General features: G+C 36.1%; 1 protein-coding gene across 1 annotated transcript in view; it reads left to right on the top strand.

Annotated features, from left to right (window-relative positions):
- LOC136817622 (dynein axonemal intermediate chain 3-like) overlaps positions 1–18,411 on the top strand; it is a 156,696-nt gene extending 138,285 nt beyond the window's left edge. The window contains exons 10-24 of the mRNA XM_067073946.1: positions 7,541–7,630; positions 8,394–8,489; positions 9,106–9,231; positions 9,778–9,851; positions 10,134–10,263; positions 11,230–11,317; positions 11,699–11,814; positions 12,980–13,043; positions 13,590–13,720; positions 14,037–14,167; positions 14,583–14,656; positions 15,304–15,395; positions 15,799–15,909; positions 16,971–17,018; positions 17,486–18,411. Coding sequence (XP_066930047.1) covers positions 7,541–7,630; positions 8,394–8,489; positions 9,106–9,231; positions 9,778–9,851; positions 10,134–10,263; positions 11,230–11,317; positions 11,699–11,814; positions 12,980–13,043; positions 13,590–13,720; positions 14,037–14,167; positions 14,583–14,656; positions 15,304–15,395; positions 15,799–15,909; positions 16,971–17,018; positions 17,486–17,560 — 1,446 coding nt within the window. The 3' untranslated portion in view covers positions 17,561–18,411. The remainder of the gene's footprint in view (positions 1–7,540; positions 7,631–8,393; positions 8,490–9,105; positions 9,232–9,777; positions 9,852–10,133; positions 10,264–11,229; positions 11,318–11,698; positions 11,815–12,979; positions 13,044–13,589; positions 13,721–14,036; positions 14,168–14,582; positions 14,657–15,303; positions 15,396–15,798; positions 15,910–16,970; positions 17,019–17,485) is intronic.
- The last annotated feature ends 1,926 nt before the right edge of the window (positions 18,412–20,337 follow it).

Below are 20,337 nucleotides of genomic sequence, written 5' to 3'. Positions count from 1 at the left end.
AGCTCGACTTAGAGAGATTGATTTTGGATAAGCCAGATGCAAAGAAAAATCGTACCTATGATTCTAACTTCTCGTTGCATTTAATGCAAAAAGACCTCGTAGCAGTAAATTCATTTATAGAGACCTCGTTGAATGTTCCCAGATGCCTGTGCACTTAATGCATGGACGCCTTTGAGAATCCGGCGACGAGATCTTCCTTGAGAGCTTGTTGCTTTTTCTAAACCCTTCAATGCAACATCGCAGAAATAACTGGAACAATATGTTCAAAGCAAAAAGAAATCGTAGCAATGAATCTCAAAATCCTGATGCATTTAATGCACGGACCTTTAAGAATCCGGCAACGAGACCTTCCTTGGGAGCTTGCTTTTTCATTGTCTAAACCCTTCAGTGAAACATAGCAGAAAAAACTGGAACAATAATATGTTCAAAGCAATGAGAATTCGTAGTGACGACTCTACAAATTCACCATTACATTTAATGCATGCGTTTTTGAGAATCCAGCGACGAGACCTTCCATGGGAACTTGTTTCTTTTTACATTGTCTACACACAATAGAGAAAAGTCTACACCAAAACATCTTAGCAATGATACAGATAAAACAAAATATTCAAGATATAGAGACCTTGTCGAAGGTTCTCAAATGCCTGTGCACTTAATGCATGGACCTTTGAGAATTCGGCGACGAGACCTCTTATGGGAACTTGCTGCTTTTTCATTGTCTGAACCCTTCAGTGAAACATCGCAGAAAAAACTGGAACAATATGTTCAAAGCAAAGAGAATTCGTAGCGACGACTCTCAAAATCCACAATTACATTTAATGCATGCGTTTTTGAGAATCAGGCGACGAGACCTTCCTTAGAAACTTGTTACTTTTTCATTAACTCTACCCTTCGGTGAAACATCGCACAATATACTCAAGACAAAGAAAAATCGTAGCTATGATTCTAGCTCCTCTTTGCATTTAATGCATGGACCAGAGCGACAAAACCTTCCTTGGGAACTTGTTACTTTTTCATTAACACTACCCTTCAGTGAAACATCGTGTAATATGTCAAGACAAAAAGAAATCATCTCTATCTCTTCCTACTCCCATTTAATGCATGGATCTTTGTGAATCCGAGCGACGAGACCTTTTTTCGTTGTCTAAACCCTATGGAGAAACACCGGAGATAAGCCTGAAACAATATGTTCAAAACAAAGAGAAATCGACGGGTCCGACTCCAAATGAATTTAATCTCCTTGTTTTTTTTATTATCACTGGCATGCCTTTATACAATCAACTCTCTCTAATTGGAATCTCTTTTATTCACTGTATTTTGATAACAGATAATAATGCCAAGAGAACCGAGTAAGCGGTCAATTTCGAAAGCCTAAAGAACTTCAATACTCCCTTTATTGATGCTACTCGGCAAACTTTGTTCATTCTGAACGACTGAAATGTGTACTGCAAGAGAATAAAAAACTACCTGAAAATTTTGAATACAAGACCAAACGAACCAAATATTTCTATATTCTTTTCTTATTTCTGCAAGTTTAAAAGTTCTAAGTTAGCTCAAGACTGGCTGCAAGAAAGTTGTGAATTCTAATCATTGCTTTTGTAAAAAAATATTTATATTTGACGTCACGTAAATTTTGACGTCGTACCTTTCTCCTCGTTTGGAATTAGATTCGATTCCATGTACCATGTAACTAGGGCTTTTGTGAATACGTATTGTGATTAATGTGATTAATAACAATGTGATTAATGGCAATTAATTAACAAACCTGGCCTGGAAGTTGGGTTATTTTGAATTTCACACAACGTTGTGTGCCAGCTGGGTATCGAAATCCGCTTCAGAGGGTGAAATTGGGGCAGTCGTCGTAGTGGAATGACAACGTGACGTCACTCTGTTAAACGATTGTAGATTACCCATAGATTTGCAGTCTTTAGACAGAATGTGTAATGTCCAAAACTAACTCGTTTTCATTGGAATTATTTAACGGTAAAATCAGAAAACCACCATGGCGAACATTTGGTCAAGGCGTTACATATATAAGGCATCACTTTCGCAAAGTAGTTGCCATGATGCACTTCATTTAATATTTTAGTTGACAATCAAACAATTTGGAAACAAGCTATATTTGTAGCTAGATTCACTTAAAATTAACTTTTCTCTCCTTCATAAATCCAAGACAACTCTTTACAGAAGGCATTTTTAATTTATGTCAAAAACTCGCTTTCATCATCTTTTGAAAGTTAAAATCAAAAAACCACCATGGCGAATATTTGGTCAAGATGCTACATTCATAAAGCATCAGCATGGCCAAGTATTTGCCATGGCGGACTTCATTTAATAATTTTGCTGGCAATCAATTAATTTTGGAAACAAGCGATATCAAAGTTACAGTCTCGCTAGAAATTATAGCCTTTCCCTATCCAAGACAAACTCCTTACAGAAAGGCGTTTTCAATTCTCGCTTTCATTATTTTTTGATATTAAAAATCAGAAAACCACCATGGCGAAGATTCGACCGAGGCGTGCATACATAAAGCATCAGCATGGCCAAGTCTTCGCAATGGCGGTCTTTGTTTAATATTTCTGCTAACAATCAATTGGTTTTGGGTGGATTTATTTTTGGCGATTGCCTCAGGAGTTCAGTAGAATTAGACGAAATTTCACTGAAACCTGGACAAAATTTCTGGGCTGAAATTTAACATAATTTTTTGATACCTTAAGGGAAGAAATTTTCGGGGAATTTAATTTCGCGGACCAATAGACCAATATTCTCATGATTTAAAAAATCACTTATAAAATTGGTCTTTTTAGGGTAAAATAGGCCATATTTTAAACCAGAAGTGCTTTCAACCGCGAGATTAAATTGCTCGAAACTTCCGAGTTTTGAGCTGTGAACCGCGATAATTTCTTCCCTTAAGATAACATTCTTATACAGTATTTTCAAAATAATCATTATTCATAGAGTAATTAGTGGCTCAGTATGACTAAAATTATTCTTTTATAAAGTATTCTTTCTTTTACAGTGGGTTAGCATACCTTAAGGTACATAAATATTGTGGATTTGTGTATCACCTGCGAAATATAATTTTTACAAAACAAATCTGTAGAAATCCCTGAGAAAAAAAGAAAGAACTTCGGTGAAAGTGGGCGCCTACCGTTCGACCTCTCCTTTAGACGTCCTAGAGTAGAACACGAAATATCAAATTTGATTGGCACAAAATAGAATGCGCGCAAAAAACAAATATCAAACTCAAAGTGAAACATTACAGACTTTCACAGAAATGTGTTCAAATACGAGACTCTCTAATAAAAACTTTTAAAGCTTAAAGGTATGTGTTCACCTTCCTTGACACATTCTCTTTAATTGATCATATCTTTAGAACAACAAACTTTTATATATCAAAAGTATATATTTTCTGAAAGCCAATAATATTCTCTTTCTAATGGTAGTTTCAGCTGAATTTAAAAAACTGGGCAGGATATAATTAAAATCTTAAGAATTTTAACCTTACCTACTTCAAAGAAGTTAAAGTCACCCATAGCTTTTGAATTTTGAAAAAATAATTTCGATACTATGTTCCCAATAGATTGAACTAAAAAAGTGTCTTGGGATTTTTTTTGGAATTGATTTTAACTCTTTAAATCCTAAATTTTGTAAAAATATTGATAAAAAAGTTAATTTAAATGTGATTTTTCAGTTATCTGTAAATTGAGGAAAAACAACTCGGTTAGAAATAAAATCCTAAGATTCTTTTTAAGTTTGATCTTTTGGGAATCTCATAAAAAAAGAATGAAGTCGATATCTAAATGCTATGGGTGACTTTAACTTCGTTAAAAGTAGTATGGTGTGGTAAAATTTCGTTTTTTTTTTTACATCAATTTGAAATTTTTAACGAGATGATTGCTGTTTATTTGAGTAATCAATGAAATGTGTCAAAAATATTACTCTTCAATAGAGGTGAGAATAAGCATCAGCTGAATTCTCTCTTTTGTCTTTGTTGTTTCCGAAAGAGACAATTATTTGAGTAAATAATCCATCATAAGACGAACTTTGTTTTGAAATTTAGATGGTTATAACTCTGGATCAAAAAAAGATTTTAAGATCACGATTTTACCAAAATGAAATCCAGTATCTTTTCTTCCACTTTGACTGAAAAATTTTTTTTTGACAAAACATCGGAAAAAAGGTGTACACATACCTTAAAGCTCAGTCTCTAATTAGCCTGAATTCAAAAGTAAGAAGAATAAGAGTAAGAATAAAGTAATAATATATATCCTGAGGTGCCGTGGTATAGTGGTGGTCGACATTGGCTTCTGTGCAGGAGGCCAGGGTACGATTCATCCCACTCACGACAGTTCACTTAGCAAGTGAACGTTCCTTTGCCCGGGTCAACCCATGCCATATGTGAGGGGAATTGGGTAGTCAGTTCAAGGTGCTGACGGTACGCTCATTAGTAAGCGTCTATAGTTGCGAAAATAGGCCTCTAAAGCCTCCTGCAACTCAACCAAATAGAAATAGAAGAGACCCGGGGGGGGTACTAGGGCAAAATGGGTTACGGGGATGCTCCGCTGGTCAGGGCACCTTTTTTAACCTCCACGAGTCCCAGGTAGGGTCGCAAAAACACCAAAATAGAAAAATCAGTCCCTCGTAGGGTGCCTATTTTTGGAAAATTTGGGGAAAAAGTAGAAAATTTGAGAAAATTTTGGAATTTCAGTCCCATTCAGGGTCACTTTATTCGCAAATTTCGAGTCCCACGTAGGGTCCATTTTTCGAACCTCAGCGGAGCACCCCCGTCGGTCGACAAGGGTAGTACCCCCCCCGGGAGAAGAGATAACTAAGTGTCACAAAAAGTCAATGGGCACAATTCGCTTAAGATTTCTAATCTACAAAGTCGCAAACAATCATGAAGATGGTTGTTCCCAGTCTTATTTCAATGCATTAAATAATGATAATAAACTTACATCAAAGTGAACCAAAAATCTTTACATATACTGCTGCTGTTCCTGTCTCTTTTTGTCAAGGAAGAAGTTGTCAACTAAATGGGTGTTTTTGAATTAAAGTTTTTCTTAAAGTTCATGAAAGTTTTGACGTCAGATTATATTCAAAACAAAGAAAAAATTTGGTTTGTGGGAAGGCACTGGCTAACTTTAAATCGGCTATTTCCCGATGGAAAAATGGATCGAAATTTGCGTAACAAATAATTGATGCGACAATTTTAGTTGCAACACCCCTTCAGGCCAAAGGAGAAATTCCCCCCCCCCCCTTACCGTTCCCATCGCAGGAGTTTGTGTATGTGTGTTTTTCAGCGATGGAAACGATAATTTGTCCAGATCCTGATCTATTGAGGACGACGGGAAACATCGTCAATTAGAACAACACAATTATGCGGGTTATTCCAAATCGCTTCAGTCACTTCGCTGTCCTCAAAAGTCCAAATACATAAATTTGTTAACGTGTTATGCATAAACTCGCTATTGCTAGAGAAAAATCTCAAATTAAAATCAAATCAAAATATTGCTTCTTTTTCATAGGAGTATCAATCATTCACAGATTTACAATTTAGCAAGAACAAGACAGTGCATGATATACAATGGCACCCACACATAAAAGGTACGTCAACTTAGGCTACTGGCATTCACTAGCGGATTCGTGCTCCTTATATACGATATATACTCGCCAGACAGTCTCAGTGAAAAACCACCCTTTTACAGAAATCATTTGCCTGAATGATGTATATGATACTATACGAAATATAGCTGTTTTAAATCAAAATTTTCATCTTTTGCTCTGAATATCTTGGCTTGATGAATTTTCTCGGACTTGCTTTTATCCTTTATATACTCCTTGTATGCTACCTGCGGTTTTGTAGAGTTCTGGGATTCAGACCAGCGTTAGCTTTCCTTTCTAATGACATCCTTGGCATCCACTGATCTCTAACTATTTAACTGGATCGGACACACCTTGAAAGGAAGTATGTCTAGTTTTAGGACTGACAAGTTTTGTTTTCAATTCTCTAGTCGTCAACAACGTGATTCGAAAATATTTTGAGATTCGAACATTGGAAAATTTAAGGTTGATTAAAAAACAACATGGCGGGTTAGTCGACTTCAAAACTGGACACACACTTCAACGGGAAATCTGTGAGCAGTTAGCTTATCTAGTGTGTAAAGGAATATGATATTTGTGATGTCATCACTGTACAATTTGACAGCAGTCCGTAAAATATACGGACGTTGTCAAACCGACTTTGTGTATACCGGATGGTTGCAAGATCTACTGAATAGACTAAGTTAACATTTGTTTTCGAAAATATCTAACATAAATGTGATAAAAAACCTGTATTCTATTTTACTTCAGACTTTTTCCGTCGTCGAAATAGTTTTGGATACTTTACAAATTATTTACCTTCTTGGTATTTTTACAGGTATGATAGCAGTACGAAGCACATTTCTCTTGTCAGTTGAACAGAAAGTTTTGACACACAGTTGACGCTCTCTGATTCGACGTTCTACTTTTCGATATGTTCCATTATTCGAGAAACGAGAAACTCTTATAAACAACAGTCCTACTATTCCTTCCTTATTCGATAATATTGAAAATCACCGTCAACAAGAAACTCCCATAAACGGCGCTCTGATATTAGATACGGTCCTTTATTCGGCAAAAATTGAATTAGAGAGTGTCAACTGTGCAATAGTTCGGAACTTTCTTACTTTTATAACATGATTTTATTAAAAAAACAAATGTTTTCACAGGTGTGATTGCAGTATCCTGTACGGAGCACATGTCGTTTTACGAGCGGATAGATAAAACAACACGAGCTTCCCAATCACCTTCGTTAATCCTTATTTGGAGTTTCGCTGACCCCATTCATCCCTTGGTAAGCAGTTGTAAAAAAATCTTGCGTCTCAGACAGATTTCCGTTTCAGTGGAAGTATAGGTTTCTCCGTCTCAAAATTCTTCATAATTCACCAAAGTATCAAGAATATGTGTTGATTTGCTGTGTAAAAACCATTTTCCGTCTCAGACTAAAAACCTTGCTTTTTCCACTGGTACAATGATTGATTGATTTTGAGACAAACTGTTTCGTTTTTGAGGGCTTTAGGTTCTACACGGTAAAATCGTGTTACGATGTTAATGAAACTTTATAAATTGAATAATCTGCAATAGTGCTCTGTACCAAAGTATACCTCACGCTAATTGCTGCGTCGTACACTCTTGGCGCATTGTCTGTTTGATAAAAAAACAGCCGTACGGAGACCTCTGCGATGATGAAGTATGATTTATAAATAGCAACACTTCTATCATCGTCTCCCCTCTCTCACCAATACTCCATCGCAGTGGTCGGTTTGAGAAATCTCAAATGAGAAAAACAATGACAACAGACCCTCTACGGCAATGAATTTAGAAATCATTAATTATTAATGATATCCTGGGTCTGTGTACAGACACATCGAGTAGTGGGACTGCTCTGAAAACTCAAATTCAAGGTTTATATATAAAGCTTAGTGATCTTGACATATATTTTTCCTTTTGTTTTTAGTTACTACTGGAAGCCCCGGACGATATTTTGTGTTTCAAATTTAATCCGTCAGATCCAAACATCGTTTGCGCTGGATGCTTCAACGGACAGGTCGGTTAAGCGCGTTATTTTTCTCGTTTTTTGAATGAATTTGTTTTCATGCTTTATCTTTACAAATAGTCCTGTGGTGAAATTTACTTTTTTTCTTTCGACCTTTTCAAACAGTACCAAAAAGGTTTTTATTCTATTTTCTCATAATAGCGAGTTTATGTATTTGCACTTTTGAGGACGGTAAAATGACTGAAGCGATTTGGAAAAACTGACACTTCTGACCCGCAAAATCGAAGACGGTAAAAGTGCCGATTTACCTTCATCCTCAGTTGGCCAGGATCTAGTCCAATTAGAACCTTACCGTCTCCGTCACTGAAAACACACATACAAAAAGTCGGTAATATGGCCCTTGGGACTTCAAAACCAGAATTTACTATGCTGGTAAAGCCGGAGAAATTATTCAACATTGAAGGGCATACGGTTCTTTTGGCCTAAACAAAAACAGTCCTTTGAAAGTCAATTTTGAAGTTCCTTATTGACAAAAACAGATTGTACTATCTAATAGAGTTTGAAGAGCAGATCTCCAAAATGTGGTCATTTGTCTCATTTGGTCGACTAAGTTCCCTAAAAATGAATTACAAGTCTTCAAAAATGCTGCATCAGCATTTTTTAGAAAATTTTGCCAAGAAGAACTTTTTGCAATCAGGAGACAATCAACCTTCAAAATTGAACAATCTTAAGCTAAGGTAAAGCCCTTAAAGTTTCTAGTAGGGTTATATAGAAAAGGATATTTAGTGCTAACATTTCATTGATATTTCTACAGATTGTGCTGTGGGATATCAAAAATTACAATGATTTATTGGTCAACCATAAAACACACGGACAAGGAAGTAACCCCAACCAAAATATGTCCAACTTGGTAATAACATTTTTGAAATTCACGTATCCTTGTCTGTATCCATGTTATTATTATCTTATTTATATGACATGTACTTTCTTTCACACGGAAGATTCAGTTCGTGGTGAACCCAGTACATAGTAAAATCACTTCTTAAAACCAGAAAAAAATTAATTTGAGAGAAATACACTTGAAATAAAAGAAATTCCCTAAGGAGGATTCTGAGAGTTTTCCACTTAAGTGCACTTTAAAGTGGTTTTGAGCGGTTCATACAAGTTAAAGGGTAGTTATTCAAAGGATTACACACTCACTAGCCTAGTTAACTAAGCCCGTATTCACACTGCTAATGGCAATATAGCGTTTTTCGGCGCTTTAAAGATTTTTATAATTACGGATTTTAAGTTTGTATTGGATAGCTTTTCAGTCATAACTTACCATCAGATTTATCCTAGTGACTGAATCAAACTAGCTTAGATTTCTAGGCTACACTCAATATAACATTTCTTAGTCTCATTCCTAGTTCATAAACTCTCTCTATATAACCAAAAGGCTTGAAATAGGTATTTCAATTTGCCAATTCAGATGTTTCGTCCTAATAAGATTTCATGATGAATTTATTTCTTCTCATACTCTCCAGCCATCTTTCTACAATACGAATACAACGGAATTATCACCGAAAGTTCGTTATTGTGCAGTTTCCAGTATCGAAAATTCACATCGTATGCCCATCACTGACATACAATGGATTCCTGACCATATTGAGGTAATGTTTTGATAAAGGGTAGACTCTTGCTTATTTGAATTTCTCGTATCCGAATCTTTCTATGATTCGAGCTTGATATTCCCAGTCCCGGTCAAGGACAAACCCTCTTAATATACTTTTGCTTATTTGAATCTCTCCGTAATTCGAAAAAATAATAATATTTCCCGTTCGAGCTCGAATTAGCGAGAGTAATTCTCACTTGTGAATACTAGGGATACATGCACCACACATTATAATATATAGTCAAATCAATATATTGGTGTGTGTTGTCAATGTTTTTCATAATGTTATAATTATAATATATTCTAAATATACTGTTTATTAAATAATCTTCGTCACCTAACCATTGTGGGCGACATGGCTTTTGGCCCCCTTAATCTGATTGGCACGCCGGTGGCCATGATTGGGTAATCTGATCTAGACGGTAAGTTACTTAGAAGAGATGTGACGTTCCACCTCAGCATTCATTCTCCCAGATCTAGCGCGAATAGAAAAAAAGGATAGACAGCCACAGGATAAATATGCTTGCTTTGCTTACATTTACAGATTGGCCGTATGGGAGTCGTTTTAGAAAATCGATTGCGTTATTGTTCTCAAATCATGACGGCATCGTCTGACGGGTGAGTTTTTCGACGTGGAAGCTCTCAAATTCTATTTTTCAAGGGGAATCGGATATTATCGAATAAAGGAGTAAATCGAATGGTAGAGCGTCGTTGACGACAGTTTTTTGTTGACTGTGACTTTCAATATTATCGAATAAAAGAACTTCGAATTAGAGAGCGTCAACTGTATATATAGTTCCCGCACAAGTTGTGACAGAGCTTGATGCAAGCATATTGATATGGTAAGAAGAATTATTGTGCTGTAAAAACATCAAAGTATATGGGTTTATTTTTATTTAGACATGTTTTGTTTTGGGACACGCGTGCGTCTAAATCAGGCATCGCTCGAACACCAATGCCCGAAAACACGTCTTCCAATCGAGTAACTACTTTCCAACATCTTGATTTGTCATGGAAACCGCTTTTAAAGGTGAGAAAAATTTTTGTTTTGTTATCGCTGATAGGTTTCTAGGCTGGGATATATTCTTGTAAAGTTTGACGTTTTTCCGACTCTTTAGATTTAACCCTATTCGTACTAGGGGGGGGGCTCTTTCTGTTCGGAAGTAAAACTATTGGTAATAGCTCCTGAAATAATAGAGCTTTTGCCGTGAAATTTTCTGTAAATTCCTAACTTTTATTTTGCTTCAAAATAAAAAAAAATTTGACACCTAAATATTTTCACACCTTGAGCATGATGACATTTCTGACGGTAAGGTGTCACAAAAATTGACACTTTTCCAATACAAATTTATTCTTAATGTCAAATATATCGTTTAAACCGTAATTTATTGAATATTTAGGATAAAATAAGCATTTTAAACTCAGGCAACTTTTTTCTAAAGCCTTTGTTAGAATACGATAGCTATTTATAAGAACAATGGAAAATTTCAGTTTTTGCTCACTTTGGGCATGATGAGTGACGTCATCGAAAAAAATTTTTGTCAAAAGTTACCTTACGTGATAAGGATCTTGTGTGCCAAATTTCATCCAAAAAGACCCACTAGATCAAAAGTTAAGGGGTGGTACAGGAAAAGCCCCCCCCCCCTAGTTCTGAACCGCCCCTAAAAGCCTAGTTTGAATAGGGTTAAGAGGGGGATATAACATCTTGAAAGAGAAACATGTAGGTTTGTCAAGATATTGTGTGTTTACGGTTATGTGGAATTTTGCTAAATTATGCTCAGAGCATTCGTTCTTTTAGACTCTGTTATGGACCAAGCTCATGCTAATCCGCTCACCACAAGCGATTTTGCTTGAAATTTATATTTGTAGCACTCTGGTGACAACAGCATTCTATACTCATTTTCCTGAGTTGTACTGATGAGGCCTTGCAAGGATGAAACAAATGTCTGCGGGTAGCAAGTGACTTCAAATCTATCTATGAACCTTCCAATTCTAGGTGACAGCCCATCGATTGCGTGGTTCAGGCGAATGCAGCCCTGTCAAATTCATTATCGATGAAGTGCAAAGTTCCGCTAGACGGCCAGGTTAGTGTCTCTTATCCCTGTGATTTACTCAAGTTTTCATTGCGTGAAGTTTTAACGTTCATCTAATAGTAAATGTGCCTTCACGGTTTTTAAAGAAATTTGAACAAAGTATAATTGAGTCTCTGCATTCTTGTCGGGATCCTTTTAAGTGGAGCAATCGTAGAAAGCGGAGCTGGCTGGCCGCGGATTACTTATTGAAAACAATCGAAAAACTGTCTAAAAGTCCTAGATTACTGGATTATTCACGTAAAAAATCAATCCTATCTATCTAGTTTCCAAACTTAATTGTATACTGGGAACCAGTTTTAATCCCGGATTTCCCCGGTTCCTGGCTCTTGTAATATTTCGCCTTACGAAAAACATAATTATCTTTTATATCAGACATCCCTTTAACGCAACCTGTCGAAGAAGAGGATAATAATTTCACATCCTTCAAGAAAAAAGATGAACCCAAATCACTGGATAACATCAATTCCAAATTTTACGTTGCTACCGAGGTATTCTAAAAAAACACATTTATTTATGTGTATATCACGTACGATTCATGATATTGACCACTGGAGAGTCTTCTGAAAACTTTAAGTATTTTCCACTCAATACATCACTTAAACAATAGAAAAAGTGACGTATTGGGTGGAACAAAAGCGAGATTATGTATCTGTAATTCTCTACGGCTACGGCTACGGCTAAAGTGGCGAGGGAAATGGCGAGTAAGGTGAGTAATGACGGGTGAAAGCAAGTTCGATATTTGGCGTACGGCATTATGTCGACTTTGCCTATACGGTGTTTTGGTGTTTTTCCCGTACAGAGCAAAGTAGACGAAGACATGTCGCCTTTGGTAACGACCCGTACGGGCAGCCCCGCAACCGTAGCCGTAGAATATCTCCGATACATAATCTCGCTAAAGACAGAAAAGATGCATAATTTCGTGAAGACATTGCAGTGGTGCATATCATGAATATATTTGCAAAGTGGCATGATGGTCATCACGCTCGGTTCTCGACAGACCACACGATTCCCACCGTAGTACTTTGACTCTTTTGACAAGTATGTATACCTTCGCCAGGGTCAGCCATTACCGTGTGAGGAAAATAGGGTACCAAAAGCGTTCTTAGATATTCCAGACTTTGTAGTGTGATTACATTCTCGTGAAAGCTTCGTAGGCGGTTTTAGACCACGTCCAACCTTATCAAAGGAAGAAATTTGTGATTGTAATGTTTTTGTATTTTAACGAGCGTTGCACTCCTTTGCATGTTACCGACGTAGTTGCTCTATTGTCTTAAATCCGCCAGTGAGCTTGCGAGTGCGTACGCCCTCCTGCTCTGCTCGAGTGTAATCACTGATCATAATGATACCTTTGTGCCGCGTACATAGGATCAGCAACGCTTGGAGTAGTGCTATGAGTTCCTACTCTAGAGTGATGGAGTCCTGCTTCGAAAGGAATAGCACCCATCCCTGTAATCTGGAGACAAAATACCTATCTATCTATCTATACCACGGACTTAGGACAAAACCTTCAGTCTATGACTGGGGACTTCTGAGGCAATAAAGTGCTGTGTCGTTAATGCAAAAAAACTCAGTAGACAGATGCTATGGGAATTTGAGAAAGGTTTCTATTTGGTCCTTTATTGATTTCATCAAGATCTTTATTGCTTTGTTCAGGATGGCGAAGTGATTTATTTGGACTGGAAACCCACTAAAGACATCGACACTGGAAAAATTGTTTGTAAGTAAAACTAACATAAAACCTTGTGCTTTTTATTAGGGACAGGATTGTCAAACGATTTTATTATCTTTTTCAATTACTACATTGAAACTAGTATAAGCTATATAGTTTAGATGGCCGACGTTTGTCCTGTCTATTCTAATTCAATTGTAATCTGGCAGTTAAAATCATTGCTTGAAAAAGTTTGACGGAAGTTAAAAGAATGCAACGCAATGACTTTAGACAGCCAACTTTTTGTCCACTTTAATTCACAATTAGAATAGGTAGGGCGAAAAAAGTGAACCGTCTAAACCAGAGATGAGATTTTGAAGGCGTCTCGGATCTCTTCCATGGCTAACCTTCCGGTACATTCTATCGAAAATAATATGAGACGAACCTTCCGATGAACGGAAAAGGCCATATCCAGGACAGCATTCAATATCCTATCGCTGCGCTTACTCGACACTTCCAACTCGTGCTCGCGACACACAGAGTACCATTTTTATGCATTAATGCCAACCAATAAAACAGCTTAATTTCACTTTAAATCTTCCATCTTTTCAACAGCTAATCGTCCAGAACATTCTTTTGATGCACACGACAGTACAATCAACACTTTACAGAAATCTCCTTTTAACAAGACCATCTTCTTGACCGTTGGTGGATGGACTTTCTCAATCTGGAAAGATGGCGTCACGGTAAGTTTGAATATGTATAGTAAAGTGCTGTCGAGGGTGGTTCGAAGGCTCCTTTCTCTTTAGCTGTCTATTGAAGGTTAGGGGCACCACTCCTTTCCCATCGCTTTTTAAAAGCATGGAGTGATTAAAAATATCTCATGTTTTTTGATAAACTACTTAAACTTGCTTTTAAAACAGGATCAGAAGATTATAAACTTTGTTTTCAGTTTCGTAAAATACTTCTTTCAGTTTCGTAAAATGTTTCTTTCGGTGTCGTAAAACGTTTTTTTTAGTGTCGTAAAATGTTTCTTTTAGTATCGTAAAATTTTTCTTTCAGTTTGGACCTTTGATACAGTCATACCCCCACGACTGTAAATTGACAAGTGGCATGTGGAGCCCATCTCGACCTTCCGTCTTTTTCATCGGAAAAGCTGACGGAAATATTGATGTTTGGGATCTCCTTGATAAGTAAGTTCACCCTTCGTTCTTCGTTCGTTCGTTCGTTTACTACGATAACTGTAATGGGATAGTATCATTATGTACATATCTAAGGTATATAGATCCCTTCCATTATCCCTTCCATGTTTATTTTATACTTTGTCCGAAATAGTCGACTAGCACTGTCGCGTGACATGAGCAAAAACTTTTTACCGTTTTTCTAAGGTCATTGGTCGGCTGAAAAATGAAGCAATTCCATTGGTCGAAATTGACCTTCAACTTTTTTTTTTGTTTGCGCGAAACTTTTTTATGACGTTATCTTTTCTTCAGGCAAAAAAGGTTAAGAAAAAAACTGTCACCCATTTTGCGCGAAAGTGGTCTTAAGTTTTATCATAGGAATAGTATGCATTTATCATTCCCGAATGTTTCTTTGTTTTTCTTACAGGAGTCACGAACCGTTTTTAACACAGAATGTTTCGCCTGTTCCAATAATCACTGTTTCTCCATTCCAAATGTCACGTGAGTTTGATCTACCTTTGAGAAAATTCTCCATTACCCCCTGAAATACAACTCTTCTTCGACAAGTCCGACGGACTTCTCAGGGACTTAACATTGTTTCCGAAGGACCTATTCTTGTATTAATCCATATAAGTTTCATTCATAAAAGGTCATTGGATAAAAAAATTTTATGTAAAATTCACCCCTGTCTCACAGTGCCGGTAGGATTTCTTCCCATAACGGGAATAAAAATTTCCATCGAAATAAATCGCAACGGGATAGAAATTCTATTGTTCTCAGGTTAAAAAATCCGCTGATGATAAAAGCAAATTCACTTTTCCGGTGAGACTGAAATTGTAGGGCCTTTTTTCCCACAGGGTACGAAATTTTTGTAGTCTAATTTTCGAGTGGCCCCACCCCACCGGGTCTATGACACAGGTATTAAAACAGGTATTATATACCATTTAAGATCAAATTTAACGTACGAGGTCAAAAATGTGAATTATTGTACGGACACCTTTTTAACCTGATGTAGGCGAAAGTCCAAGGACCCCTTCCCCTCTCATTCATTACTGATGCGTTTCCAACTTTTTATTTAGGGAAATAATCATTATATCGTGTTGAACGAATGAATGTTTGTTTGACGTTAAATTATGTTTCTTTTCCAGCCAAACAGCAATTGCTAGCAGCTGGTGATGAAGTAGGAACCCTTCACGTCATGGAAGTTCCATGGAATCTGCGATATGCTACCACCAATGAGGTATCAACTGCTGCATTATGTTGATCAGATCAGATCCCGCCTGTAATACTCGGGTTGCAAAATTATATCAATGCAGTCAAAACATGTTATCACTCGAAACATTTCATGCGATCTTATTCCCATGTTACTTGCTTTACAACTTGCTTATATGCAGCTGAGTCATTGTTCTCCCCCAGGGATTACTGGTGCAAGAACAGCAACAGGAACGCTAACCTGCGCTAACCAGTTTAGATGATAAGTAATGAATTTCTAATTGAAGATATTTGAAGAGTTTTGATTTTTGTTTTAAAAGATATAAGAAGTTGACATTGTTTCATCTCTAAGGGTAGTAAGTACTTTTATACATTGTGTAACATATGTATTGAAAGACCTGTCTAATTTGTATGCTTCTTTTTTTATTTAGCTCCATGCATTTGAACATTATTTGGACCGAGAAGCAAGTCGTCTTGAGTTATTGGATAAAACTCGTGGTCAAAACTCGCTCCCAACCTCCATCAAAGTGGATTCAAAAGCAGTGAGTTTGGGATACCTCTTTCCTAGATCTTCCGAAGTTTGCAGATGAGATGAAGTTTTTATAAGATACTTTAATAATTGATCATTTGAAGTAATAAGAATGACGCGTTCTTTAGAAAAAGTAACAAAATTGTTTTATTACTGGTTAACGACCAACCAAATCAAATAAGAGCTTGTAAAAACTCCATCTCGTCCCGAAGTTTGGAAGTCTAAAAAATCACAAGGACTAAAGCCTCAAGAACTGCTCGCAAGTCTTCAAGGTGTCTTCTGCCAAATAACCATTTGTGGTTCATTTGGGGAATTTCCAAATGTTAAAAGGCTTTTCTTGGCACTAAAGAAGTATTTATGAAAAGTCTAGAGACCTTTTGTCAATGATTGTGGGGGGAGTAGGGTGGATTGAGACATTTTTCAATTAATTTTGGCGTTGACATATTTCTTGGCTAACCCGTAATCAATTAAGGGGAAAATTTAGTCACAACCGATGGTATCCCGAATAAATAAAGCATAAAAAAACCATAAGTAAAACATAATAATGTACATTGTTAGAACGATATTTCGACGCTTACGTGTCTTTTTCAAGTTCAATATGAATTGAAGAAGAATAAATAGGAAAAAACAGATAGCCGCCAAGCTAAAAATCGAAAATTTTAACATTGGTTACATAGCTAGTTTGCACATTTAAAATCTATATAGTTGTAAACAGGGCTATGTTAGGAATGATAGCCGAGTGGTGGCAAGTAGTCTAAGCGTCATTGCCGCAATCTAGGGAAACCCGGTTTGGGTTCCGGCACCATCCAATATATAGTATCGAGTTTATGTATCTGGGTTTTCTTCAACGGAGACAGTAGGGTTTTAATTTGTCTACATCCTGACTGACTGAGGATGACGGTAAATCAGCACTTTTACTGTCCTCGATTTTGCAGGTCAGGAAAGCGGGTTGTTCCAAATCGCTTCAGTTACTCTGCCGTCCTCAAAAGTGCAAATAAATACATAGACTCGCTACTGTAAAACCCTTTACCAATTAGCTGTGACGTATGAACTTTTATCCTTTTTTCCTCACAGGGACATGTCCAAGAAACTGAAGAGGAATGGGATACGAGATCAAAAGCTGTGAGTTTTCATTTCTTTACACTTGAATTTCCATAATTCGAAAAAATAAGTCTTCATAATACTGTAATCAGAAAGAAAAATTGTATAATTTCAGTAATTTCTCATAGAAAATTGGCCATATGATATTATTACCATATAATATATGATATTATAACCAAATACCAAATTTTAGGGGAACTCAGAAGGAAACTCAGGAAATTTGATTTTAATGATTCCTTGTAACAGAAAAGCTTTCATTTAAAGGCTAACCTGGATAACCTCACTTTCAAAAGTCTCTCCCTTCACGGTCAATCATGGTGGTCTCTCAAAATTTTGTCTATAATCTAACAAAATGGTGTTAAAACGTTTTCACGATTTCTTAATCAGTTACGTGTTCCATTCATGGAAAATTGGCCGTATAGTATATAAAATTTTAGAGGAACTCAGGGGTACAAATTGGATAAAAACGAAAATAAATCTTTTCATAGCAATATGGTGAATATCTTGAGATGGAGAAAAAGCTTTTGACCGAAATGGGATTGCTGGTTGAATCTATGGAGTAAAGAAAGAAACAAAATGAAAGAGAAGAATAAAGAAATGTAAATATTCACAAATTGTTGATACATAATTTAACTTGTTGATATGTTGTATGTATGGATCAAGGTAATGTGACTTTCTAAATTTCATTTATTGATAGTTTTTGGTTGGGATGGAGACCACTTGACTTCTTCGTGACATATTATAAAATATGGAGTTTTTAAATTTGAATGGTTGTGTTTCTTTGAATTTATTGGAGTAGTATGGATGTTCCTTTCGAATTTTTTTCGTCTGAACGTTCCTACTTTGAAAAGAGATGATTGATTTTAATGGTTTGATTTGCGATGATTGGACGTTGAATCTCAACCAAACACCACCGTAGATAATGTTCAAGAAAGTTTTTTCATGTTGAAAAACAATGAAAAACAATCAATGAGGGATCCTCTGTATTCACCAGAAATGACAACGACGAAAGATACTTATTTATTCATCTTTTGATCAAAGTCTTAAAGGGATTATCAGATGAATTTTGGATATATGGCTTAGAGATACCTTTTATGGTCCAGTGAGACACCACTAAATCTTTTGACCCAATTATTTTCCTAAACTGAGATATTTGACTTTGAATTTTCAAATTCTTATTTGAAAACAATAGAGATTCAACTCATTTTTAGAGATTTCGAAGTCAAATATCTCAGCTTTGGAAAAAAATTGGGTCAAAAGATTTATAAGTGTCTCTCTTGACCATAAAAAGTATCCCTAAGGCAAATATCAGAAATCATTTTCTGGATAATTTGACAAGGGTTATTTGATTTGCTGTATATAAAAATAGATGTGTATTTATTCGTTCAACCAAATAATATATTTCTTCCAACAACTCAGTAAATCGGAATTAATAAATCTTTACATCAACCTTAGACCTCACCTAGTCTAGATTTCCAGACCACTATTCTTTTAACACAAAACGTAGGAGCAATCCTGCCTCAAAGTCAAAAAGAAGAAAAAAAGCTGTACAGGCTGGAAGTTGGAATAGTTCTAGGTAGGTTTTTTCTACTACTGTAAAAGAAGCTTTTGAGTAAAACTGATGTTAATTAGTAGTCTAGCTCTTAGACTAGACCTCGCCCTCGAATGACTAATATACAAAAGTTCTTTTAGGTAGTAGTAGTTTAGGTAGTAGGAAGTCACGTTAGTTGTATTGTGAAATTAAGCTTTTCAAGAAACCGTACTATACACAAACTCGAAGATATACTGTCCAGGGGTATTGAAAAAACTGTGTCGAAGAATTTAAATAGCCGAGCCTCGACGAAGATTTCTTTGTTCTTATAAAAAAAAGTGTATTAAAAGCTCAATATCAATATCCTAGTCATTATTTGTATCCTCAGATTTGGATGCAGGCGATCTAGGAAGACCAGACCGTAAACGATAGGCAAAAACACGGTCTGGATATCCAAGCTAAAAATCCAAGAAGATGTTTTGAATACATTATGTCAAAATCCATGCTCTTCCTTAACTCACTTGAGATCCCTCGGCTTCATTATCATTCGCGTCCATTTTCGATTTAGCTGAAGATCCTTTTGTAACATCCTGATCTTTTGAGTCCTTAGCAACATGTTCTATATAATGATTATTCAACCATTTCCTAACCTTCTCAGTACTACTCATACGTTTAAGCTCAAACGTTTGTAAATGTTGTTGAAAGGAGTCGTTGATTCTCGGTTGGTTATTTATAAAATCGTATAACTCTTCGTTCCCGAATTTTAATTTCTCGGTAACGAGTTTTGTCGGGATAGTTTTCGGGTATGTTTTATTGGGTAACGATGATCTTTTTGTATTTTGTTTACGGCGGCAATATTTTTCACTGTGAGTCACTGTTCGTAGAAGTACGTTCTGTTTCGAATCACAAGGAGCCATCGATTCGTCTCGATTCATCTCGATTTCATCGTTTTTATCGTTTATTCGTAAAACGAGCGGTTGATCGAATGGTATTTTTGTTGTTTTCTCGTGATGTACTCGAGTACTTTTTCGTTGTATCCGCGCCGGTAGTTCCTGAGACAGAGATGGAAAAATGACTTTCTTTCGCCCATAATCTGTGGTTTTATTGTTGTTAAACGATTGAGTCATGGACGCACTTGCATTTGAATTTTGTTTCATCATTTCAGGGAATCTGAATGAGAGCGTGTGACCATTTTCCATAACCCGTAAACGATGATAACACTTTTGATGGGCTCCCCTAAATCAATTCGTTTTCAAGTGTTCAATTTTTAAGTTCGAATGTGGCTCTTTGGTTTAGAAAAAGCAGGTTGTGATTTCCAACTCCTAAATTCCAAGACAATCACCAATTTTAATACTTTTAATCAACAAGCAATACCTTTTTGATTGATATAAAATCCATTCAAAAAAGTTCAATTCCAAAAAAATGTCCTTTGTTCTCTATCTAGTACTCTGTATTATTTGACCTGTTCAAAAACAAACAAAAAATTAACTACCAACCAAAATTTTTCTTCTAGTAGAAATCTGAGATTTACAAAATATAGTAGATGCTAATATCATAAAGATTTCCAACTCGTTGATTTCGACACAGTGATCTTGAAGAATCTGATAAAATAATCAGTTATGTAGATATTGTTGTTATATAAGGCTAAAGCTTTTTATAAGAACATCTAACATTACCTACTTTTTTTATATAATCTTAGAGCAAAATGTACAGTAAAAATGTATCGGCGCTGCTCTGATTCACAATTTTGATGAAAAAAATATGATTATATCACAAATCGTCAAATTGTTACCAAAACGTACTTTTACA

The sequence above is a fragment of the Clytia hemisphaerica genome, unplaced genomic scaffold, assembly GCF_902728285.1.
Source record: "Clytia hemisphaerica strain Z4C2 unplaced genomic scaffold, Clytia hemisphaerica genome assembly, whole genome shotgun sequence".
NCBI classification, from domain to species: Eukaryota; Metazoa; Cnidaria; class Hydrozoa; order Leptothecata; family Clytiidae; genus Clytia; species Clytia hemisphaerica.
Note: the sequence above shows the minus strand (reverse complement) of the source record. Positions and strands in the feature narration are given on the sequence as shown.